The 25,723-nt window shown below is 41.1% G+C and overlaps 2 protein-coding genes across 3 annotated transcripts; one reads left to right on the top strand and one right to left on the bottom strand.

The window, feature by feature from the left end:
• The first annotated feature begins 487 nt into the window (after positions 1-487).
• Positions 488-5,338, top strand: LOC124041882 (testicular spindle-associated protein SHCBP1L-like). Its single transcript, XM_046359991.1, has 10 exons — positions 488-982; positions 1,127-1,276; positions 2,514-2,728; positions 2,804-2,890; positions 3,010-3,228; positions 3,396-3,501; positions 3,637-3,790; positions 3,926-4,176; positions 4,344-4,463; positions 4,817-5,338. Exons 1-10 carry the CDS (start codon positions 596-598, stop codon positions 5,072-5,074), a joined length of 1,947 nt encoding a protein of 648 aa, XP_046215947.1. The 5' UTR covers positions 488-595; the 3' UTR covers positions 5,075-5,338.
• Positions 5,339-5,378: 40 nt separating this feature from the next.
• Positions 5,379-25,518, bottom strand: LOC124041881 (ATP-dependent RNA helicase A-like). Of its 2 annotated transcripts, none has more exons than XM_046359990.1 (28): positions 25,427-25,518; positions 24,738-24,865; positions 24,494-24,634; positions 23,319-23,442; positions 23,052-23,212; positions 22,757-22,905; positions 21,340-21,386; positions 20,999-21,135; positions 20,739-20,828; positions 20,439-20,600; positions 20,187-20,264; positions 16,885-17,076; positions 16,509-16,650; positions 16,269-16,351; positions 15,899-16,055; positions 15,690-15,787; positions 15,364-15,577; positions 15,077-15,171; positions 14,925-14,998; positions 14,676-14,828; positions 9,077-9,237; positions 8,847-8,958; positions 8,541-8,702; positions 7,962-8,089; positions 6,945-7,174; positions 6,641-6,756; positions 6,296-6,496; positions 5,379-5,996 (listed from the first exon to the last, which is right to left on the bottom strand). In XM_046359990.1, the coding sequence occupies exons 2-28, from the start codon at positions 24,846-24,848 to the stop codon at positions 5,789-5,791; spliced, it is 3,726 nt and encodes a 1,241-aa protein (XP_046215946.1). In that variant the 5' UTR covers positions 24,849-24,865; positions 25,427-25,518; the 3' UTR covers positions 5,379-5,788. The 2 variants fall into 2 exon arrangements, with proteins under 2 accessions (XP_046215946.1, XP_046215945.1); XM_046359989.1 differs by having other exon boundaries at positions 25,377-25,488.
• Between the last annotated feature and the right edge of the window lie 205 nt (positions 25,519-25,723).

The following is a 25,723-nucleotide window of genomic DNA, read 5'->3' as shown; positions in this document are numbered from 1 at the left end:
ACGTTTTTTTCCTATGAGAGAATCAGTTAGTTAACATTATGAATTATATTTTGATTACATAAATGTTTCACATTTTACAATATCATCAGCTGTTGAAGACTACCTCATAGAACAACATGTATAAAATCTCCTAAACCTGTTTCATTTTCAGCATTTATCCAAAAACCCTCAAAAGCTCATTCATTTCCCAAGAGGCCATTACTATTGCTCTCTATGGAGTCCTTGGTTGAAAGACCTTGCCATCCCAATCTATCTAGCTAAACTATTTGAGCAAACCATTACATATACAATATCTCTCAATCATGAAAACAGACGGTCTAGAAGAAAAATTGCAATTGAGTCACTGGGACACTTGGTTTTATCAAATAGTTAGCTTGTGAACAAACTTATTCTGTTCTTTTCTGAGCGTTTTGTGATGGCGCATGCTACTTCCGGCTGCTGCTAGTACCTCGTGACCGTTTCGCGCTCAATTTTCAAATCTGAACCAACCCAGGCTCGCGGTGCTAGGGCAAAAGTCGTTGGCCTTAGCTAACCGTAAGCAAGCGAACTAGGTTTATTTTCGAAAATAATCACGTTTATTAGCAAATCTTATACAATGGCAACTTGTGCCCCCGATCCTTTGTTTCCTCTGGAAGATTTTCATGATGAAACAGCACAGAAAGCAAGCAAGGAACATTTTAAAATACCGGTCTCAAGTGAGATGGCCCATGAAAAGGCCCAGTCTCATACCAGTACTATTCCGAACAGTGAGGTGCCAAGCTATGATGATGGTTCAACATCATTCTCTGCTGCTGACGCTCCTCAAATCGTAAGGAATAAAGTCCCTATGAGAAGGAAACTTCTGGCGCCAAATCCAGACAGCGAAGAGCCATTTGATGCTAAAGAGGCCCAAGTCTTGCCACAAATCTTCATCTCCAACAAGACATACACCTACGATGAACGTGTTGCTCTCTTTTGCGATCATATTATTGGCCAGTGTTCTGTAAGTGGCTAGATCTAGCTAGCTAGTAATACCGTTCACTTACTTTAGCTACCCAGTTAGCTAATTCATGGATCAACTGACCGACTACCCAACAATGTTCACAGTCAAGTACGCTAACACATGTTTTATTTGCATGTTTAACAGGCAGAAGATGCAGATGAAGCTATAAGTTTCTACATAATAGAAAAACTTGCCAGCAAACGCTCTTGGACTGCAGTGTGGAAAACTTCCCCAGAAGTCCTGTTGGTAAACTGCGATATTGGGGACCTGCCATTCGTGGGTGTGCTTGTCGACGTAAGTTAGATAATTTAATTACGGCCCTTGCTATACGGAATCACTGGGACGTTCCAGTCCCTACCCCATTTAACTTAAACATTAAAATGATTACGATAATTTAAGGGTTAAGGCAAAGATTTTTATAACTAACCCAAGATAGACCACAGCTGGTCGTTTCCAAATGGAACAAATGAGTCTTAATGGGCAGAACCAAGCACGAGCTAGCGAGATCCTATTGGCGCTTTGTAGCATATTTGCATATTTCCGTTAAGGAACGCCTACTCTGATGTGCGCGTACGGAGTAACTCAACTCGCCCCTGCCCTCCTAAACAACTTTTTATTTTATTTTTTACTTTGGCAAAGGCTATAATCTGCTCAACGAAGTCCACTCGGTTCATAACAAATTCAAGTTTTGGGTACAGAAACCCGTATTGAGATCAAATGTTTCATCGATGAGAAATGTATAATGTCGGCTAAAATCCATTTCGCTCCCTCTTCTCCCACTGGGCTACCTCTTGTTACCATATTTGGTAGTGAGTGGAAACGACAACCGGATGCTTCATATAAGGGTTAGGGTTTAGACTGTCCCAGATATCACTACCCTTTAATTACTGACATTACTAGCTAGTAGTTTTGTTGTTACATCCAGATTCAATTTCAAATATTTAGATACAGGTGGCTCAGCATAAGAAATATAATGAATATAATGGCAAATGGCTGCCTGGTATTGTGATGAAATAATTTCCATGGTAATGTAGAATGTTAATTCAAATGATAACTGATGTGGCTCATGCAAAGAAATGTATTTTTTTTAATGTCAGTTGAGTTTAATCGAATCACAGCACATATTGATGGCTACACTTCCTGGTTTTACTTCTTGCCTTTCTCCTGTTGGTACACTCACAACTGCTGCTTGTCCACCCATTATGCTATCATTCACTTGAATGGGGACGCCTGTTCTATTCATTCCATTCTATGTGGCTCACATTCACTGACACTAATGAGCTTGCTCAGCAATCATTAGCTTGCTAACGCCACACTGCCACAGACACAGTTAACATCATTTAGTTGACAGGGGCTCCCTTTAACATTGCCGTTTCAAACTAATACCGGTAGCTAGCTACATCTGTTAAATGGCTCAAGAAGTTACCACTCAGCACCCAGGTCTTGATCACAGTGCCATATCCCCAATTCTGCCATAATGGGGATGCAAAGTGTCTGACCATTTTCCTAAACATGAACTTTGGCTGTCTAGGTCAACTGTACACCATGCGAAGGAAAAAGCCTCCCTCTTCGAGTGTCCGTTTCTGTGGCAGAACCATATTCCTCAAACATTGCCAACTTACCAAGAGAGTTGGTTGAAGATGTGTTGAGGGAACATGACTACTCTGTGCCAATCTTGGATGTCTACCCCATACAAGGGATGGGAGCTGATGTAGACAACATTGCAGAGTATCTGGAACATGCAAGGTGAATAACATTAGGGAACTCCTCTAATACAGTGTAAATCCAAATTCCAGATTTTGTCCTCATGCTTCCCTGCAGGTTTTTCTACGATTTTCTCTGGAGGGACTGGGATGATGAGGAGGAATGTGACGAGTACGCAGGACTCATTGAGAAACGCATACAGCTGTAAGCATACCCTCCACATTTCAGCAGAGCCAACCAAAAACAAGCCACAAAGATTAGATATGGTGTCACTGCTGTGTTAAATGATGTTCACCTGGACTATGCGGTGTATTTGTTTGCAGGTATTATGACATTCAGGATGGAACCATCCCTGGTCCAATCAGCGAGCGATACCGCAAGACCCTGGAGGAGTACCGAAGCAAACGACTGGACTTGACAAAATTCCAGACCAAAATCCGTGGGGAGGCCTTACCAGGGGAGGCTGTGGAGTGCTGGAAAAAGTACTACGAAATGTCAATGCTTTGTGGGCTCCTGAAGTTCTGGGAAGACCTGCGACTCAGGTAAGATATGATCTTTGGTCCTAGCTTTTCTCAACACCCAACTACCAATGCTGACAGTGTAAAACAGCTAATATTGCTGCTCAACTAATCTTGTTCTTTTGTCAGCAGTTCTTGTAATGAGCCGTAGTGTTGATTTAATACCAAGATATTGCTTTAAATTTCTTTAGGAGCCATGGACCCTTCTATCCAAGGATCTACAAACGCAGAAAGGGGCAGAGAACATCTGGAAGGATTGTGACACACATTGTTGCCCAGATAATGACAACAGACATGGTTGGTGTTCTGGATCTGGTGTTATTCACTGCAGTCATTTAATTGTTTTGTTGTTGCGAAAATGTTTGTTTTTAACTTGATTTATTGCAGATTCTCAGTTATTTCAAAACATTCTTTATTTCATTGTGACCCTAGATCAAGAACTTCTCGGCGGACACTCTGATCCAGCAGCATGACAGTCTGTCAGCCGCTCTGGACTCCTGCTTCTCTGGGGACACGGTGGTGGCATTCCCAGGAGAGTACCACGCAGTTGCGCTGGCATCCCTCACAGACGACATCACAATAAAGGGTAAATACGTTATTACTTTTTTATATTCATTGTCATAAAATATCTGTATATCCGTTAAAAGTAAAGTTAACACCTGACATGTGATAGTTACACATTAGTTGACCTTCATAATCTCAATGGTTCTATACTCTGCAGGAGAAGGAGAAAGGAAAGAGGTGCTGTTCTATTCTGACCCATCTCATGACAACTTTGTGGCGTCCAAAGCCTCCAAGGTGATGCTCATGAACCTGACATTGGTGCAGCATGGAACCTGTGATGGCATTGTTGTGGTGGAGTCGGGACAGTTGACCCTGGACAACTGCGTGTTGAAGTGTCAAGGCACAGGAGTGTGTGTCCTGACTGGAGCCTCTCTGGTCATGAAAAACTGTGAGATATCTGGTGCAAAGGTAGAGTTGTCATTTTGAAAGATTGCCTTCGAGTTACATGGCTTATCTGATTGTTGATATAGCCATGTCATTGTGTGGATGTAAATTAAGGGTCCACAAGCAAAATAAAACAAAGTTCTCTCCAGACATACTAGGAAAATGAGCACAGATTTACTTGACCTTCTCAGGGTGCAGGGGTGGAGTTGTACCCTGGCAGCATTGCAGAGCTGCATCGGAATGAAATCCATCACTGCAGCAACCAGCTGGCAAAAGACTCGAAAGGTTCACAGGGCGGAATCAATCTCAAGGTATAGTATACAGTACTTCCAGTTACAGCATTATGACTGTTCCATGTGAGGGGAAAATGTATCACACAAATGTACAGGTGGAAATGCCACTAAATTCCAGTGAGGTGACGTATTGGGGATTCTGGGGAAGGAATCAACTTAAGCCTTTAATCAAGGAGGAACCCTAGATTGTCAGCAGCATGATGAATACATCTGTGATATCAGTGCTATTGTAAGTACGTGTAATAAATGTGGCACAGTGAAGCAGAGCCTGAGACCTAATTAAATAGGTGGCTGTTAGCTTCACTGTTATGTTGGTGACAACTCAAGTAGAAAACCAAGGATGGATCAGTGACAATTTTTTCTATTCACAGGTTCTCCCTCAGCCCCAGCTGAAGCTGACCGACAATCACATTCATGATAACCACGGGTATGGCGTGACCATTCTTGTTCCTGACAATCTGTACAAAGCGAGTGAGGACCTGGAGCAGACAGCCAGTGGGGACAAGAACGAGACAGATTATCTTTCCAAGGCCCTGCAGAAACTCAGTTTGGAGATCACCACAAACAAACTGGAGTCAAACACCAAGGGCGATATAGGATTGCTGCGCAAAATGTGGGTGAATTCCTGAGTCTAGGATTGCAGCATAAATGTGTTGTACACAATAGTTAAAACAATTTAAGTAACCAGACTGACAATTTTATTGGATGTAGCTGTTGCTCAGTACATTACCATGTAACATACGTTACTACTTTAGGTAGATTGATTTGTTTCAAGTGTTAGATTATATTTCTGTTCGTATCCATTTCAGAGAAAGATCCCAGCTTTTGTATGCACTAGCCCTATTAACAAACGTGCACTTTTTGAACATTTCAATAAAATGTGTTATTCAAAATGAATTGTGCCTTTACAGACGAACTGCTAAGAAAATCTGGCAGTGTCGGAAAAAATGTATTTTATTTAATGTATTACTTAGTAATGGCAGGAAACATACTTGAGTTGTAATATAACTGACAAAATTAGGCTCATGGCATGAAATACTTTTGGAATTTTCCATTAGCCAAACTAACACTTATTTTTATGCTTAATACCAGGAGAAAACCTTGATTTCAGGGGGGGGGGCTGTCACAAGGCAAAACTAAAATATCCTTACATAGAACCACTTCTAACATTACAGCCAAAAACACTCAAACGTCATGTAATGAACAACATCTAAAAAGCTAACCTTTAAATGCCCTAATAACCCTGGCCCCCTCCATAACCACCCCCACCCCTGTTCCCCCTCCATAACCACCCCCACCCCTGTTCCCCCTCCATAACCACCCCCACCCCTTCCCCCCCCAACCTAACCACCGCCCCTGTAACCTCCACCACCACCGCCCCTGTAACCTCCACCACCACCGCCCCTGTAACCTCCACCACCGCCGCCCTGGTATCCTCCACCGCCTCTGTAACCTCCTCCCCTGTATCCTCCACCGCCTCCTCCCTGGTATCCTCCACCGCCTCCTCCGTCAAACCTGCCCATCTTGGGAGGACGTGGACCATCTCCAAAACTGATAAGGACAAGACACGTAAACCAGCTGTATTTGGTATTCAAAACACAATGCTGTCCTATTACCCAGTGGAGTGGATTACTGTGCACAAAGGTTGATAATCTACACAGTAAACTAATCCATTATTACCACTACATGACTTCACTACTACAAGTATGTAAGGTATGTCATGTTTGTTGATGTTTAGCGCTCTGGTCAAAAGCAGTGCACTATGTAGGCAATAGGGTGCCATTTGGGATGCATCCTAAATGTTCCTACCCCCCCCCAAGCTGAGATGTCTAATCATGTGTTTATCTTACCGTTTATTGTTGACCATGAGGTTAAGCCCAGCTGCGGAGGGCTTGGAGATTTGACGGATGATGTTGAGCATGCGCTCGTTTGTGGGATCCAGCTGTTTGATGTACTCAGGGTCTTTGGTGACTTCTACAACAAGTGCCTCCATTCCAGCCCTCAAAGCAGCTATGCAGCCAGCCACGTTATGCGGTATCTTCAGTTTGATCCTGTGAATACAAACAGTGGTTTTATCAGCTTGATCTCATGATTTTCATGCTCAATCAACGCCTTTTTTGGAAGTGTAGGTATATAGGCAGAAAAAACAACAACATTTCTACTATTGCACCACTTTAAAAGATAGCTACACTCGCCAATCATCCAGTTCAATGATTTCCCCGTTTGATGTGATTTTCTTGGAGGCAAACAAGATCAGCTGGAGTGGGCTGACTAGTGTCATTCCTTTGGCTGAGATGGCTCGAGTCCGGATCTGGTGAAACAAAAACAAAAAACAACAACATTTGGTTGCTTGCAGCTTGTAGACCAATTTGATATTTTTTTATATATCTGAACATTGACCCTTTTAGCTCACACAAAATGAAAAAAAGGGTAAACAACCTATAATACACCAGTATATTCATATTATGAAGTTATTGACCTCTAAATTTGAGATCCTACCTTTTCGCTAAAGACGAAGAACGGTGATGGGTAGGTCATGTCCTGGCTGCTGAAGGGGCAGTTGACGGAGCATTTGTGGATGAGTGCATTGCGCCCCTCAGTGGTGAGAATCTTCCTCTTCTCCTTATGGTAGCACACGTTGGGATAGGAGCCGTATGTCAGGAGAGAGATGACCACGTCAAGGTTGTTGTCGGGTCCAACGTTATTGAACATCTGTGTCATCAAGCACTCTAATGAAAATATAAAAAAACCATTTTTAAACAACTTCAGACGTGATTGTATATTATGCCAACACTGCAATACTATTGGGTTGTTCACATGGCGTGCGTCTCAAATGGCAGCCTATTCCAGTGGTGGAAAAAGTACCCAATTGTCATAGAAAATGACTCAATTAAAAGTCACACAGTAAAATACTACTTGAGTAAAAGTCTAAAAGTATTTGGTTTTAAATATACTTAAGTATCAAAAGTAAAATGTAATTTCTAAAATATACACTTAAGTATCAAAAGTAAAATGTAATTTCTAAAATATACACTTAAGTATCAAAAGTACTGTATAAATAATGTAAAATTCCATAGATCAAGCAAACAATTTGGCACAACTTGGATAGCCAGGGTCACACTCCAACACTCAGACATAATTTACAAACAAAGCATGTGTTTTATTGAGTCCCCCAGATCAGAGGCAGTAGAGATGACCAGAGAGGTTCTCTTAAGTGCGTGAATTGGGCCAGTTTCCTGTTTTAGTAATTTTGTGTGTCAGGGAAACAGTATGGAGTAAAAAGTACTATATTTTCTTAAGGAATGTAGTAGAGTAAAAGTATTCCAAAAAATATAAATGGTAAAGTACAGATACCCCCAAAAACTACTTAAGTAGCACTTTAAAGTATTTTTACTTAAGTACTTTACTCCACTGCCCTATTCCCAATAATGTGCACTACTTTTGACCAGGTAGTGCACTATAGGGAAAATGGTGTCATTTGAGACACAGTAAAAAAATAAAAAATAAAAAATCTACCCTCAGGGAAGCCAGAGTTGATGAGGATCTCCTTCAGCTGCACTTTTGCCTCCCAGGTCATCCTCAGTGTGGACATGTTGAGCCTCTTGTGTTCACAGAATCTGGACTCTGCATCCTCACCTCCCATTCTACAATAAAGACACGTTAACAAGCTGTCACAACCTTCATTTGCCAGGTAGTGAGAAGGAACAGGATTGTATTCCCAAACAAAAATGGGTCATTCAGCTGACACCTCTTTCTACTGCAATGAATGGCATTACGGTGTTCTGTCTGCAATCGTATCAGCCACAATTATCAGTTGCATCTGTTTAATTGTAATCCATGAGAGAGGAGTTTGTTTGTAATTATATATATTTTTTGTAACCATCATTTAACTTGGCAAGTCAGTTAAGAACAAATTCTTATTTTCAATGACAAGGGTTAACTGCCTTGTTCAGGGGCAGAACGACAGATTTTTACCTTGTCATCTCGAGGATTCGATCTTGCAACCTTTCGGTTACTGGCACAACAATCTAACCACTAGACTACCTGCTGCCCCTAGATGTACATGTTGCATGTTTCTATGAAGCCTGGACTCACCTCACATCGTCCCAAGCCTGGAAGACTGACAGAAGGGCCACGTGGTCTGAGAAGCGGGTGCCAGCAAAGTTGCGGTGCACATAGCCCAAGCGCTTGCCATCATTGATGAAGGGCTCTGGGAAGCAGGAGGCTGCTGAGATCGTGCACACCGCATCTCCAACACTAGAAAGCAGAGCAAAGAAAGCACCAACTATTTAAACAATTTCTAGTTGGAAATATGAAACTGTATAGAGATGAGTCAATATGGATCGTAATTTAGGGAAGGATTTTACAAAATGCATGCATGAATTCTGATGCAGGACTCACTTGAATATGCAGCCCATAATCATCATCTTCCCCAGACGCGGCTCGATTGGAAGCTTTGCAAGGATCCGACCAAGCGGAGTCAACTCGTCATTTGTGTCCAAAGCATCCAGTTCTAGTGAAATATATCAAGGAATTGTAAATGCCAACCCTATTCAAGGTGGTTGGTAATGTTTACTAGAACACTAGAGGACAAAACAAATCTGTTAAGGTTAAAGCTAAAAACGACTCACCTCTCAGTGTGTGTTCTGCCTCTATAACCGCGTCCAGGGGAGGGGGCTCGATGGCCTTGGAAAGGAAATGGCCAATGGCTCCTAGTCTCAGCAGCTTGATGCTCAGGGCTACCTCGTGGAGAGGAGTACGGAATATCTCAGGGGTCATATGGGTCTCCAGTCTGGGATGAAGAAAAGGGTAGAAACAGAAGCACACATTCATCACTTGTGTAATTCAAATCAAACTCAATTTTGACATAAAAGGGTAAGAGTGAAAAAATAGAGTTTATATTCATATAGCATCTCAGAGTAGTAGTGCTGATCTAAGACCAGTTTTGCAGAATTCATAAAATTACACGGACACAGGGACCTGATCCGAGATCAGCACTCGGCTTTTTGAATATGGGTACAGAGGTTTGGCATCTCTTCAACGCTAATGAGGGTTGAGATCAGGGCCCAGTTGCATAAAACATCTTAAGTTAATGTTCCCCTTAAATTAAGTGAAAAGGTTAAAGCTAGAAATACTAATTGAAACAAACCATCACATCGCCTGTGTTTTGGTAAAAAATTTGAGGGATGGGCCTGGAGAAATGAAAACACACTCAAATTCATGGACAGAGCTATGGATGCATGTACTGACCATACATACATGATATGAACATTATAGTTTTAACCATGTTTTGAGACGATACAGTTTGGGTGACCACATGTCCCGAACTGTACGGTAGAGTACCACATTTTGGCCCATTGTCCCGTAAACCAAACAATTATGTCCTGCATTTTTTGATTTTTTTGAACACGAGTAATTTTAAAAACAAAAAGGTACATATGTGCCGTACTTCAGTCAGACATTCCGAGCTGTTTCTTGCAGTTCTGTTGTGCTTATGTAAAGACAGTGCCTTCGGAAAGTATTCAGACCCCTTGACTTTTTCCACATTTTTGTTATGTTTCAGCTGTATTCTAAAATTGATTAAATAAATACATTTCCTCAGCAACCTACTCACAATACAGCATAATGACAAAGCGAAAACAGGTTTCGAAACAATTTTCATGGTATTGCTTTGTGCACGGACTTTACTGAACTCTGTAGAAAACGAACATTGTCGCTGGGTGAGTACATCTGACAATGTGCTCTCCCGTCCATTAGACATTTTGTCTGCAGGAACTCGCTACACTCGTCCAAGTGCCGATATATTTGTGGCATGTGAACAGTACGAATGTGTCGCTACCAAAGTCTAATGGTTTTAAATTAATGTTTGGTATTGTCTGGAAACTCACTTGTAGAATTCGCTTGCAGTAGGTCTCTTAAAAAAAGAGAAGCTGTGCAAGTTTATTAAACAGAGGTGCCTAGTTATTCTTCTTTTGTTGATATCAGGTAACGTGCAACCTAACCCTGGCCCTGATATGCAATGTCTCCAAACCACCTCTGATTTTAAATCAAGATCTGGTTTTCGTATTTTTCATTTAAATGTACGCAGCCTGTTGTCAAAAAATTGATGGGGTTAGGATTTGGGCTAAATCAACTGATGCAATTGTATTTTCTGCAACCTGGCTTAGCAAGTCTGTTTTTGATAAGGATATTTGTACAAGTGGTTACAATGTTTATCGCACTGATCGAGTTAAGGTGGGGGTGTGGCTATATATGTAAAAACTAAATTCCCTGTAAGTGTGACAAAGTCTGAAACTATTTGTAAACAGTAGGAATTTCTTGCTTTGAATATTGAGGTTTCAAAGGGTCTCTCTATAACTGTGATTGGCTGTTATAGACCCCCCTCTGCTCACTATAACTGTGATTGGCTGTTATAGACCCCCCTCTGCTCTCGCTGATGCATTTTCTTCTTTGACGCACCTCATGTCTAAACTTCTTTACAGTGAAATGATCTCAACTGGTGTTGGTTAAAGCCGGTGTCTGATGATTTTAAAATGTTTTGTAATTCTATGAATCTTACCCAGTTGATTAACTCACCCACTCACCCAAATCTTAAATGCCCAGATAAATCTACCCTGATTGATTTGATATTGACAAATGTTCCACATAAATATTCTGCGGATGGTGTTTTTTGTAATGATTTAAGTGACCATTGTGTTGTTAGAAATACTAAGGTTCCTAAGACAAACCCGCGTTTTATTCATAAGAGAAATTTGAAGTGTTTTAATGAGCAGGCTTTCTTTCTTTCATGATTTGTTTTATTTTGACTAGAGCAAGACTGAGCTTATTCCTGATGTGGAAACTGCCTGGAAATTCTTTCATTATGTTTTTTTCCAAATAGTAAACAAACATGCCCCATTCCGCAGGTTCCGGGTTAAAGGGCGGGATAATCCATGGTTTTCTTCTGAGCAGTCTTGTATTATTCACGACCGTAATCTAGTCTGGGCTAAAGCAAGGAAATCATGTTCTGATGCTGATTGGCTTCTTTTTAGGCTGTTAAGAAACAAGTGTTCTTTTCTTCTCAGGAAGGCCAAGTCTGAATATTTTATGTCTGTTACCACTGATAACCTGAATGACCCTAGAAAGTTTTGGAAGGCTATTAAGTCGATGTCTGGTAACAGTAATGTTAATGAATTACCGTCATGTGTTTTGAAGGACTCTGTTGCTGTATATGACAAAACTGAAATGCTGAATTGTTTCAATGAGCACTTTGTATCATCTGGTAGGCTGTTTGATTCAGTGTCCTCTGTCTCTGTACAACCCTGTGTGGATGAACCAGTGAGAGCTGGTCAAACTTTTAGCTTTTTGCCATTCTCAGTGCAGGTGGTCATAAAGCCCTGAAATCCTTAGATCAGAGAAAGCCTGCAGGTCCTGATCTTTTGGATCCCTGCTTTTTAAATCTGGCAGCTGATTTCATAGCTGAACCACCTACATATCTGTTCAATCTAACCCTGGAATGTAATGAAATTCCGAAAATCTGGAAATCAGCATTTGTCCGACCACTTTTAAAAGGGGGAGATCCAACTCTTTAAAATAATTATAGGCCAATCTCAAAGCTGTCACCCCCAGTGAAAATACTTGAAACCCTTGAGTGAACAGCTAAAATAGTTTTTATTTACAAACTCTATTTTATCAATGTACCAGGCTTCAGGAAAAAGCATAGCACAATTACAGCAGCCATAATGGTTTTAAATGATATCACTGAAGACCTTGACAAAAAACAGCAGTGTCTCACTTTTTATTTATCTCTCTAAGGCTTTTGATACAGTTGATCATGCTATACTAAAAGGCAGAGTTTGTCGAGTGTAGGTCTTTCAGAGCATGCACTTGCTAACTGCTTTCTATACTATTCAACATACCGTGTGTCAATTGAAGCTTATCCTCAATACTGACAAAACTAAACTAATGGTGTTTTCTAAAGCAAGAAATAGACCTCTGAAACTTTCACCTATTATTACCCACCAGGGCAAGGAGATTGAGGTTGTAACCTCATAAATATCTTGGAATTTTAATTGCATATTCAACAACTTACAAAAAAAATTTAGCTGAAGGAGGCTAGTATCAGCTACATTTATGCCTTTACTAGAGGGGATATTTTATATATGAATGCTTCCTCTCAGTGTTTGAGATCAATTGTCACCCTTTACCATGGAGCTTTGAGATGTATTTTAAACTGCAAAAACCTTACGCACCACTGTACTTTGTATACCAGGGTTGTCTGGCCTTATCACTCGTAGGCTCAGGCACTTGTATAGTTTTATTTACAAAGCCATTTTGGGTTTACTACCTTTTAATTTGGGCATTTGTATTGTTCAGAAATGTGGTGGGTACTCTCTTCATTCGCTGGACTTTATCCTGCTAACTGTTCCAAATGTCCGAATTTAATTTGGTAAAAGGTCTTTTATGTACTCTGCGCCATCGTCTTGGAACGCCTTAAAAAAATACTTTTAAAACTGGAAGAACTTGTCCCGATTGTATTTTTAATTCACTGACGAATGATCTTGAGACTGATTCCCTGACCTGTCAATGTTTTTAATTTGCTGTTTTTGATTTTGTTATACTTTTGTGAATTCTATGGTTTTTACTAGATTACTTGTAGTTTTTCATGTTGTTTGTCTGTAATTTTTGTAATGACTTGGTGTTGCATATCTTGGCCAGAGATGTTAAATCTCAATGAGCCCTTCCTGGTTAAATCAAGTTTAAAAAAAAAAGTTCTTAGATATTGATGCTAATAATTATTCTCTATTTTTTGGGGGGGAAATATCTTTTTACATAAATATTCAGACGCTTTGCTATGAGACTCAAAATTGAGCTTTGGTGCATCCTGTTTCCATTGATCATCCTTGAGGTGTTTCTACAACTTGATTGGTGTCCACATGTGGTAAATTCAATTGATTGGCCATGATTTGGAAAGGCACACACCTGTCTAAGGTCCCACAGTTGACAATGCATGTCAGATAAAAACCAAGCCATGAGGTTGAAAGGAATTGACCATAGATCTCCGAGATGGAGAAGGGTACAAAAAAATGTCTGAGTTTTGAAGGTCCAATAACACAGTGGCCTCCATCATTCTTAAATTAAAAACGTATAGACCCACCAAGACTCCTCCTAGAGTTGACCAAGAACCCGATGGTCACTATGACAGAGCTCTAAAGTTCCTCTGTGGAGATGGGAGAACCTTCCAGAAGGACAACCATTCCTGCAGCTCTCCAATCAGGCCTTTATGGTAGAGTGGCCAGATGGAAGCCACTCCTCCGTAAGGCACATGACAGCCCGCTTGGAGTTTGCCAAAAGGCACCTAAAGACTCTCAGACCATGAGAAACAAGATTCTCTGGTCTGATGAAACCAAGATTGAACTCTTTGGCCTGAATGCCAAGCGTCATGTCTGATGGAAATCTGGCAACATCCCTACGGTGAAGCATGGTGGTGGCAGCATCATGCTGTGGGGATGTTTTTCAGCAGCAGGGCCTGGGAGACTAGTCAGGAACGAGGGAAAGATGAATAGAGCAAAGTACAGAGAGATCCTTGATGAAAACCTGACCCAGAGCACTCAGGACCTCCGACTGGGACGAAGGTTCACCTTCCAACAGGACAATGACCGTAAGCAAAGCCAAGACAATGCAGGAGTGGATTCGGGACAAGTGTCTGAATGTCCTTGTGTGGCCCAGCCAGAGCCCGGACTTCTCTGGAGAGACCTGAAAATAGCGGTGCGGCGTCATTCCCTATCAAACCTGACAGAGCTTGAGAGGATCTGCTGAGGAGAATGAGAGAATGTCCTCAAATACAAAAATCAAATACAGGTGTGCTAAGCTTGTAGCTTCATAACCAAGAAGACTCAAGCAAACACACATAGAAAAGTGAGTTATAGATTTGTCATTCTCATTGAAAGCAAGTCTAAGAAGCGGTAGATATGTTCTGTGTGAAATATTTATTTGTTTCCCGTTCTTAAGGTTTGTTCTTGCGTCTTTTATTTTTGGCTTTGTACACCAGCTTCAAACAGCTGAAAATACAATATTTTTGGTTATAGAAAATATATTTCACAACGGTTTTATACAATGATTCTCTACACTTGTTAAGTCACTGACTGAAATTAGGCTAAATATTGGAATTTTAGCAACCAGGAAATGGCAGAGCGATTTCTGCATATTGCACCTTTAAGATGTTTTATGCAATGGGTCCCAGAGACTTACTTGTCGAAGCGTGCTCTGCTACACAGATGAAAGCAGAAGCCAGCCCGGACACGGCCGGCGCGACCCTTCCTTTGCTCCAGGTTGGTCTTGGAGCCCCAGACTGTGGCGTAGTTGGTCATGTTGTTGTGAGACGTGAACAGTTTCACTTTCTGCCTTAGAGAAATCACAAAATAATTGGGGGTCATTAGTAGCTACACTCCCATGCAATGATAATTTAATAATTTAAATAATATCAAGTGAGAAACTTACTTGCAAGAGTCGATGACATATACTACATCATTGATAGTAATACTGGTCTCTGCAATGTTTGTGGACAAGATCACCTGAAAAGGATAAAATATAAATAACAGAAATTATTATAAACCTTTACAGGAAAAACCCCGAGACCCTGCCTGACTGACCTTGGTGATGTTTTCAGGCACAGGCTCAAATACCCTCCTCTGTTCCTCTCTGGGGATCTGAGAGTGGAGAGGCAGAATCAGGTACCGTTGACTCCCTTGGTGAAACAAAATTAATAACAAGTCAATTCACTGGTGTCATTACAATTACAATCAACAGCATTTCTATGGCAGAAACTTGGGTGATATGGGACTAAAATGAAAACAATGCATTTGTTGACATCAATCCAAATACTTTTACCAACAGTTTTTCTATGGAAGAACCACTGATTAGTATTGAGACCACACACCAAAGTGTGGGTTCATCTCCAGGTGTTTCTGCATGGAGTAGATGAGGTTCCAGCCGGGCAGGAAGATGAGCACGGCCCCGGCCACCTGGAGGGTCTCGATGTACTTCAGCAGGGCCTCCACCAGCTCAAAGGGAGTCTCCTTCTCATTCATCTGGGCCATAGAGCGCTTAGTCTCTGGGGTGTACTCTGGCCCACATATCACATTACAGTTGGCCTGTGACAAACAAGAGGAAGAAACATACACATAGAACACACTTCCATAGAACAAACAGTGGTTAAATGAAATGGTTCTCTGTGCTTATGACCGACAAAGTACTATTCCATACCTCTTCATCTCCTCCTTCCTCATCCTTGTCCTTCCTCTTTCTATCACTCGGAGGTGGAATGAAATGTGTCATCTGAATACAATCTTCCAAAAAGTACTCTGGAAAAGATACAACCATTCATAGCTATCCATTACAAGCCCATAAACTGGAAGATATGAAGGTTAGATGATTTAAGAAAGTTTGCGAGCTCCATTTGACTGAGCTCTTACCTTGTACTGGGAATGTGCGGCCGAACACCTCGATGACAGGGCAGTTGAAGAAGTACTCTCTAAACATGGTGGTGTCGATGGTGGCAGACATGAGGATGATGCGGACCTCTGGGTAGGTCTGGACCACATCCCTCAGCACCACCATGAGGAAGTCAGTCTGGGAAGAGCAAAAAGTAAACATTACTTACTTTAGTACACCGAGGGCTGATTTCCCAGACAAAGAATAAGCCTAGTCCTGGACTACAAACCATTCTCAATTGAGACTCTTCATTGAGAGTACTTTTTAGTCCAGAACTAGGCTCAATCGGTACCCCTAAGGATGACAATTTGTTGGGGGGGGGGGGGGGGGGGGGGCATCAGACATACGTACATTGATGTCTCTCTCGTGGATTTCATCCACAATCACATGGCTGATACCGCGAATACCTGCTTCCAGCTTCCGCAGTAACACACCTGGAAATAGAGAAATACACCAAATTATGCTATATAGTATTCATATAATTCCATGTACCTTCTGCTATTCTTAACCTGAGCTATTCTCAACCCCAGTTGTATTAACTACATAAAACACCTAAATTATGAATAACAAATGAAAATAAGAGACCCTTACCAACAGTGCAGAACATGATGCTGGCATGGGGTCGTGGGAGGATGGATTCAAAGCGGACGCTGTACCCACAGCTCTTACCGACATCCTCTCCTCTCTCGTAGGAAACACGCTCTGCCACAGACACTGCACTGATACGCCGGGGCTGACAAAGAAGGGAAGGGGTTACTGTGAAATAGCAGTCATTCAGATATCTGCACTTTAATATTCTATTTATCTTGTACGTAACAGTCTATGTCCTGGGCCTGTGTTTGTCTGTAATGTCTTAATGTTTACACAATGCCACAAACAACATTTCCCAATTGGACAACAAAGGCATTATCCCATCACAAGCAAGGAAAATATTCAAATACATGAATATTTAAATTTCGAGTCTTACCTGGGTTACAATAATGTTACACTCGGACGCCCTCCCACTCTTGATGAACTGATCCAGGATGTACTGAGGAACCTGGGTGGTTTTGCCACAGCCGGTCGCCCCTCGAATGATCACCACTGAGCTGCCCTGAACAGCAGTCATTATCTCCTCCTCAAATTTCTTCACTGGAAGCCCGTCTCGCTCCCCAATGACCTAGGAGACACGTTTTTGCATGACAGTCAGACAACACAGTCCCATGCAAAATTCGGATATTTTGCATAGCAATATACGATTGTCCAATTTGTCACAAAAATGTGCTGATGTGGGAAAGGTTTGTTGAAATGTGGCTTGATCGAACCATATGCGAAAAATGTTGAAATTGTGAGCCCTCTTTTTGTACTGCGGTGGTGGGTCAGTTTCATGTGATAATATTGTGATTTGACTGTTTGTGGAAAAAGTGTGGTGATTGGTCAAATTTGCAAGCTCTCACATAATATGCGGGGAATAGTTGATTTGGCACACAAAAACATGTGATCACAGAAACCAGGAATCCTGGAGGGACTGATAACAGGACATAATTTAACACTAACTCAAGATAGTGATTCCTAATTTTTCTGATTTGATCCATAGAATGGTAATTTGAAGGAAGATATATTATACAATTAATCTAAAAGCATATTAATACATTATTAATTGAAGTTGGAATACTTGTGACATTTTGGCCTTTTACAGGCTACCTCCTCTAAGACTATTGGCATATCAAAGTACCAGAGGTGATAGTTTTAATGTTATGGCCAATTGTATACAGAGAAACTGGCATAGTAGGCAATGTAACCAATCACACCCCTCATATTACTTGTATCAGTCTACATCCTGCAAATCACCAGCAAAGGGTGACCATTTTGAATCCATTTTCACATTGGTAATGTTTACTAATTGGATCATAACTCTAAAAGTATCAGAGATCCCACTATGGAACTTTGATATGCTAGTAGAATATAGTATGCTCAAGAATATATTGAACAATTAGCCCACCAGAAATTGTATATTTTCAATATTCATGTTTTATTTTTCAATATTCATAACTTAAATTTGCAACAGGTACAGTGCTTTCGGAAAGTATTCAGACCCCTTACTTGTTCCACATTTTGTTAGGTTACAGCCTTACTCTAAAAATGATTAAATTGCTTTCACCTGTCATCAATCTACACACAATACCCCACAATGACAAAGCAAAAATCAGGTTGACATTTTTGCTCATAAAAAAAAAATGTATAAAAAAAATTACATTTACGGAATTATTCAGACCATTTAGTCAGCACGTTGTTGAAGCACTTTTGGCAACGATATTTGGGGAGTTTCTTCCCTTCTCTGCAGACCCTCTCAAGCTCTGTCAGATTGGATGGGGAGCGTTGCTGCACAGCTATTTTCAGGTCTCTCCAGAGATGTTCGACCGGGTTCAAGTCCGGGCTCTGGCTGGAACACTCAAGGACATTCAGACACTTGTCCCGAAGCCAACCCTGCGTTGTCTTGGCTGTGTGCTTAGGGTCTTTGCCCTGTTGGAAGGTGGACCTTCGTCCCAGTCCGAGGTCCTGAGCGCTCTGGAGCCAGTTTTCATCAAGGATGTCTCTGTACTTTGCTCCATTCATCTTTCCCCCAATCCCGATTAGTCTCCCAGTCCCAGGCCGCTGAAATAAATCCCCACATCATGATGCTGCCACCATCATGCTTCACCATAGGGAAGGTGCCATGTTCCCTCCAGACGTGACGCTTGGCATTCATGCCAAAGAGTTCAATCTTGGTTTCATCAGACCAGAGTATCTGGTTTTTCATGGTCTAAGAATCTTCAGGTGCCTTTTGGCAAACAGCAAGCGGGCTGTCATATGCCTTTTTCTGAGGAGTGGCTTCCGTCTGGCCACTCTACCATAAAGGCCTGACTGGTAGAGTGCTGTAGGAATGGTTGTCCTTCTGGAAGGTTCTCCCATCTCCACAGAGGAACTCTGGAGCTCTGTCAGTGTGACCATCGGGTTCTTGGTCACCTCCCTTACCAAGGCCCTTCTCTCCCGACTACTCAGTTTGGCCGGGTGACCAGCTCTAGGAAGAGTCTTAGTGCTTACAAACTTCTTCCATTTAAGAATGATGGAGGCTACTGAGTTCCTGGGGACATTCAATGCATGCCATTTTTTTCCCCGAACTCCTCCCCAGACCTGTGCCTCGACACGATCCTGTCTCAGAGTTCTACGGACAATTCCTTCAACCTCATGGCTTGGTTTTTGCTTTGACGTGCACTGTCAACTATGGGACCTTCTATTGCTAGGTGTGTGCTTTCCAAATTATGTCCAATCAATTGAATTTACCACAGGTGGACACCAACAAAGTTGTAGAAACATTAAGGATGATCAATGACAACAGGATGCACCCGAGCTCAATTTTGAGTCTCATAGCAAAGAGTCCGAATACTTATGTAAATAAGTATAGTATAGTATAGTTTTTATATTTTTTAAATACATTTGTAAACATTTCTAAAAACCTATTTTCACTTTGTCATTATGGGGTAGTGTGTGTAGATTACTAAGGATTTTTATTTATTTAATTCATTTTACAATAAGGCTGTAACGTAACAAAATGTGGGAAAAGTAAAGGAGTCTTTTTGGGTGACCCGGCCAAATTCATTTAGATATGTGATTTGTGGATCTGTCATTCTGGTTGAAAGCCAATCTAAGAAGCAGTAGATCTGTTCTATGTGCGCTCTCTCCCATTCATAAGTTTAGTTTTTGCATCTTCTTCTTTTGATTTTGTACACCAGCTTCAAACAAGCCAAAAATACAATATTTTTGGTTATTGAAAAGACATTTCACCAGTTTAGATGGTACAATGATTCTCTACAATATATTGCTTGTTTTGTCACAAACTAAAATTGTGAGAACTATTAGCATTTTAGCAACCAGGAAATGGCAGAGCGATTTCGGCATATTGCACATTTAAATGCAAATTGTTTTTTGTAAATCTAAATTCTAATATTACAGGGCAAGCGGTAAAGCTTCATATGACACCAATTTTTGCTTTGTAGCACCTACACATATGAAACATTATGGAGTCTTAAAGGAGGCCTGGGTACAGCAAAAAATGTACAACTATTCCAAATTCAATTCATTATTTCTGAATTATGCTTTAAGTTACAAATATCAAATACGTGTCAACAACTCTACTTCCAAAAAGCCATTCGAAGGATAAAATGTGAAAATCCCCCAAAACAGGGTGTGTCTTTGTCCCGTTTTCATTAGGAATAACTTAATCGCAGTTAAGTGAGGGCAATAACATACCTTCTGTAGGCTTTGATCTTGTTCCAATTGATAAGTCAGCTCATGATGGAGGTCAGTGCTGATTTGCTCTGGGGTGCACTAGGGGGAAACGTAAATGATACTTTTAGATAGGATGGACGGCCTACCATGACAAAATAGACTGCTTTAGTTTTGAGAAAGGTCAGATTATGAAGAGAATAACAGTAGAAAACACAGATATATTGTTGCATTTCCTTTAGTAAATGTACAGCTAGAAACAAGTCTTTGACACACAAATGCTAGTGGTCCATCGTCAATATTGCTGCTGGTCCAGGGGTTCCAGTTGACTTGCGGAGGGGACCAGGGCACCACCCCGGCCATGCTCTGTTTCTGGGAGGGCTCAAACACAGCCATCTTCCCTTGGACCAAAGACACTGGAGTACTTGGATCAGGTGGCTGGGGACAGGAAAAAGGTTTAACTCATAATCCTCATTAAATGACAAAGTACTTTTCTTTGGTTTTCAGTGTGATAGGACAGACACAAATTGAAACTGTATAAAGGTTAATAAATGTAGTCATATAAATTTGACTTACTGGAGGTGGAATTGCAACACCCAGTTCTTGGGCCATACTCTGCAGCTGATGTTGCAGTTCATCCACCACATTCACCTCAAAAGCTTCCAACTGTGAAGACACCAAGGTTCAAGTTAAAAAGACTTGCTGCATACTTAGTTCGAACCTTGAGACATATAAAATAAGGTGAACAAACAAAACATACAACATTAAGACCACGTCATTAATAAATCAGTGTAATAACTCCAAATATTTTATCAGCAGTAACACACGTTACATACAATTTCTCCCTCTTTCTTCTTAGTGACGCCAGAATAAGGCTCAATGACACCCAGATGGTAAAGTTGACGGACGATAGACAGCGCAGAGGACTGGGCTGCAAGCTTCTTGTTAGAGCCATGCTCGCGGGCAATTATCTCTACAAAACAAATGAAAACGTATTTCTTATTCTGAAGTCACATATTTGTTGTCTCCAGAAAGCTACTAAACTAGGTTCAGTGTTTACATTTTTTCCTGAATTTGGAAAAATCTAATATTTCTGACTCCTGTTCAAAAACAAAACAAAGCATTTTGCATCTGATAAGACAATTCAGTTTGTGTTCAATGAAAAGTTTGTACTTACTTCTGCCAAGCTGTCTTACAAATAACTGCATCTCGGCAATAAAGCTCCTGAAGTAGAAGCAAAAAAACACCATCATCCATAATGTTACTAAGCCTGATTCACTTTCTATGAAAAATCTGAATAATGTATATCTCGTGTTTTTACAATAGATAAAACATGTATCAATCATTGGACCAACTGACCTCTGAGCTTGAGAAGCCTATTGTCCAGTCTGATGATAACCCTTGCTCTTGGGGGAGCCAGTATGTTTTTCTGCCAGACTTCAATCAACAATCAACTTTATCACCTCAGCCACTGCCCCATCCCTAGTGGAACAAGTGACACCAGAAATCAAAACCACACAATAATCTGCCCATTCCATCCCCCATTGTGGATGCAACCATATAACAACTTTAGTGCAGCCTAAAGGATGTCACATGTCTTGACAAGGTAGGTTGTGAATTCTGGCATCACATCTCCACTACTATTCACATTCAGAATTACTGACCGAGGCCAGTTAAATTAAAATAGGATCAATATTGTACTAGTAAGGTATTGGTTGAGGTCAGAGATCATATAATTAATTATGGGATTACAGGATCTCTATGGTTGAGGTATAAATAGCTCCAAAATGACTTGAGAAAAGTTAACCGAGATCTCTCAGGTGTTAACCGCACACCCAGGAGGGCTCTGTCTCCATATAAGTCCAGCAGAAAAACATACAGTCCCCATAACTAATGTACAGGTAACTGCCAAAATAAAGGAAACACCAACATAGTGTCTTAATAGGGCATGGGACCACGAGTCGACAGAACAGCTTCAATGTGCCTTGGCATAGATTTTTACAAACGTGTGGAACTCGATTGGAGGGATGCGAAGCAATTCTTCCACAAGAAAATCCATAATTTGGTGTTTTGTTGATAGTGGTGAAAAACGCTGTCTCAGGCACCGCTCCAGAATCTCAAATTAAGTGTTCCATTGGGTTGAGATCCGGCAACCAAGACACACACAAACGCCCCTTAAACCTCCTATGCTCCTTTGAGACGCTTCTTCCAAAGTCAATGAGATTGCTTCTTCTTGCCATGGTAGCCAAAATAATGGGCAACTGGGCATTTTTAAAACATGCATGGCTGGGATGTTAAACGCTCAAGTAATTCAGGAACCACACCTGTGTGGCATTACATGCTTTCAATATACTTTGTATCCCTCATTTACACTATTTTGGCAGTTACCTGTATGTCTACAGGCAAGGCAAAGAAGGTTCTTTGGTTTGTCATGAATGCTTTGGAGCAATATTCCTGATAAACTAGTATATAAATGAATCTATGGAAAATCTCCTATTGGAACCAGCCTGGTCGCTGCGTTACCAGAGTTCAGGCTGGTTCCACCAGGCTAACTGATCAACTTCCAGGCCAAAATATTTTCCCATCCTCCTGACCTGTTGTGGTCAGGCCCAACTTGGCTGTATTTGTAATCTGTTTGATTCTTCTCCTTCTGGAAAAATTGGTTCAGACGGGCCTTGGCGTTCTCTAAAGTCCAGTTGCCATGGAGTCCCGCGTTCAGATCTACCTCCTCAGACTCCAGAGTCTTGATGGGGAAAATAAACACTTCAAAGGTTCAAATCAGGCATGAAGACTGAATTACTACAAATGCACTTCTTAGATTAAATATAATTCAGCATAAAGATAGCTAATAGATATGAAACAATGCCTTAGTGAAATGACAGGTCCTACCGCCTGTGCCTCCTGCTCATCTCTCTTTGAGTAGTAGTCCTTTAGATTGGCCCCACGATCCCACGGAGCATTGCTGCTTGTGCCACCTCCGGAAAAATTGCCGCTACCGCCCGAATATCCCAAACCAGTGACACCTGGGACTGGCGCAGAAGGTGCATTCACTGAAGCAAAAGTTAAACGAGATGAGTTATGACACCATGGGAATGTAGTTAACAGAGCATAGACTGTGTACAGACCTACAAGCATTTGGTGAAGTCAGCCAAATACCTTGCTCAGCTTTCACAACCAGGTGAGGAGGGATAGGTCCACTTGGAGGAAGACTTCCAAAGCCAACATTCCCTCCTTCACCCCCTCCTCCACAGTCAGGTACACTGAAGTCAGGTCCACTTACCTATTAACAGGAAAATAATGTTTAATACCGTAATAACATGTCCATCGCCAAATGTTTAATCGTGGATGATAAAAAGCATGGTTTGTTATCAATAAAATGTAAAAAATGGTGCAGAGCGTTCAATTTGGTTGCTGGGTGGCAAGGAGATCCCTTGCTCTGGTAAAAACATTGATAACCATGTGCTGTTCAAGGGATTGTTAAATAAATGTTAGAACCATGTTAATGTCAGAATTAGCTATCTACACATTTCCGACTAATCCTTTTAGCCCTATTAGAGTTATACAGCAAATAACGCCATGCTTTTCATTATAAGTAAACATCAATTGATCATGTTATTTCAGATAAGTGAGAGTCACTTAAATCAAATTGTATTGGTCACATATTTAGCAGATGCTATTGCAGGTGTAGCGAAATGCTTGTGTTCCTAGCTCACTCGGTGCAGTAATATCTAACAATTCACAAAAGACAAATCCAAAGAAAAATAATGGAGTTAAATACATAAATTATTAGGACGAGCAATGTTGGAGTGGCATCGACTAAAATACAGTAGAATGGAATACAGTATATACATATGAAATTAGAGAAGCAATATGTCAACATTATTAAAGTGCTTGGCCCCTGAACCACTCACACTTGTCAGATATAGTTCACTGTAATTTTATATCACTGAAATATCAAATTAATGGTGGCCAATATCGAGAGATATCGTGAGGCTATGCTCACGTATCTGAATTTTACATGATCAATTGATGTTTACTGATAATGCAAAGTATGTAGTTACTTGCAGTGTAACTGATGATATTTAGTACTATGCGCAAATGTTTTGCATGGAATAATCAGAAATGTGTAGTTCTTACTATGCTCAAGAGGCGATGATAATATAACCAAATAGTTCACATTTATTTAATTAACAATCCATGGAAAACGGCAAGAAGTTGTCAATGAATTTAGCGGAGCTGTGGGTCTCCTTGTCCCCCAGCAGCCAAATGAATCGCTCTGCACTGTGACGTTTCATTGATAACCTATTTCGGTGAGATTTTTTATAACTGACCCCAAGGGCTGGGACTTCTGCTGCATTCATTTCTCCAACTCGGACAAGATAATTGACAAAGTCTCTAGCAGCATTTGCCTGGGCATCCTTCTTATTGGTGGAGTTTCCCATTCCAGTGTAGTTGAATCCCTCAATACGAACCTTGGAAGAGGAATAACAAATATTTTATATATATGAATTGTATGCTACTTCTGTTATTTACCGGATGCTTGCAGATAGACATATTTGAAAGAATTCAACTGACCTCACACAGAAACTTCTGTCGGTTTTTGTTTCCAGCGGCTCGAATGTCATAGCTGGGTGTTAGTTTCTTCTTCCCACACCAAGCATACAGGAAGTTCTTGATGTCCGCCATGACGGATTTGTATTTCTCTGTTGGGATCAGAGATTCATCGATTTGATTCAGAGTAACTGACTTGTATCAACGATTCAATAACTTTGAAAACACCAGAAACCCCAAACTCAGGATGCTAGATTATTTAGATCGTTTTTTCCCTTCCTAGTTAGCTAGTTGGGGAACGTTAACGCCGTGATCTGCTATTGTATTGGCAAGCTAAAGCTACATGACATGAGTGTGGACGCTGGCTAAATGCAATATTTTAGAGGCATTTTACAAGTCCTAATTGGCCGTAATGTTATTTAAAAATGCACGCACAGTTAGCTAGGTCAGACAAAACAAATAATCTAGCTATTCGGCTTGGCTTACATTAGCTGAAAGATATACACGCTGCTAATTCAGGTAGCTAGCTAACGTTAGAATATTAACGTTAGCTCGTTTAGAAGCTCAATCTTCAGTTTTGTACTAGCCAATGTTGCAATGAATTTATGGACATGGCCAGCTAGCTAAATACACTTTACAAAACTTCCACTTTGCTTATCTTACCCACTTGACCTCCACCTGTTTTTCTAACGAGCCGGCTATCAAATACAAACCATTCAGACCGCAGACATGATAGCAGGGACGAGACGGGGGACGAGACGGTCAGGCCTAGACTTTGGGCGCATGCGTGGCTAGGACGCAGTGGGGCCAAACAGCAAGCGCCCTCTGGCGGTAGGCCGCTATCTTGGTTCCGGGTGTCATGCAAAGTTCTCCCCAGACACCTGGCTCTAGTCCAGTGGTTCCCAACCAGGGGTACTAGGATCCCAGGGTGTACTTGAGAAGTTTCATCTGACCATAGACTGACAGTTCCATCACACCGACAGCGTCATTGCATTTTGGTAAACTAGAAT

Source organism: Oncorhynchus gorbuscha, linkage group LG08 (assembly GCF_021184085.1).
Source record: "Oncorhynchus gorbuscha isolate QuinsamMale2020 ecotype Even-year linkage group LG08, OgorEven_v1.0, whole genome shotgun sequence".
NCBI lineage: Eukaryota > Metazoa > Chordata > Actinopteri > Salmoniformes > Salmonidae > Oncorhynchus > Oncorhynchus gorbuscha.
This window is presented reverse-complemented; position numbering and strand designations above follow the sequence as displayed.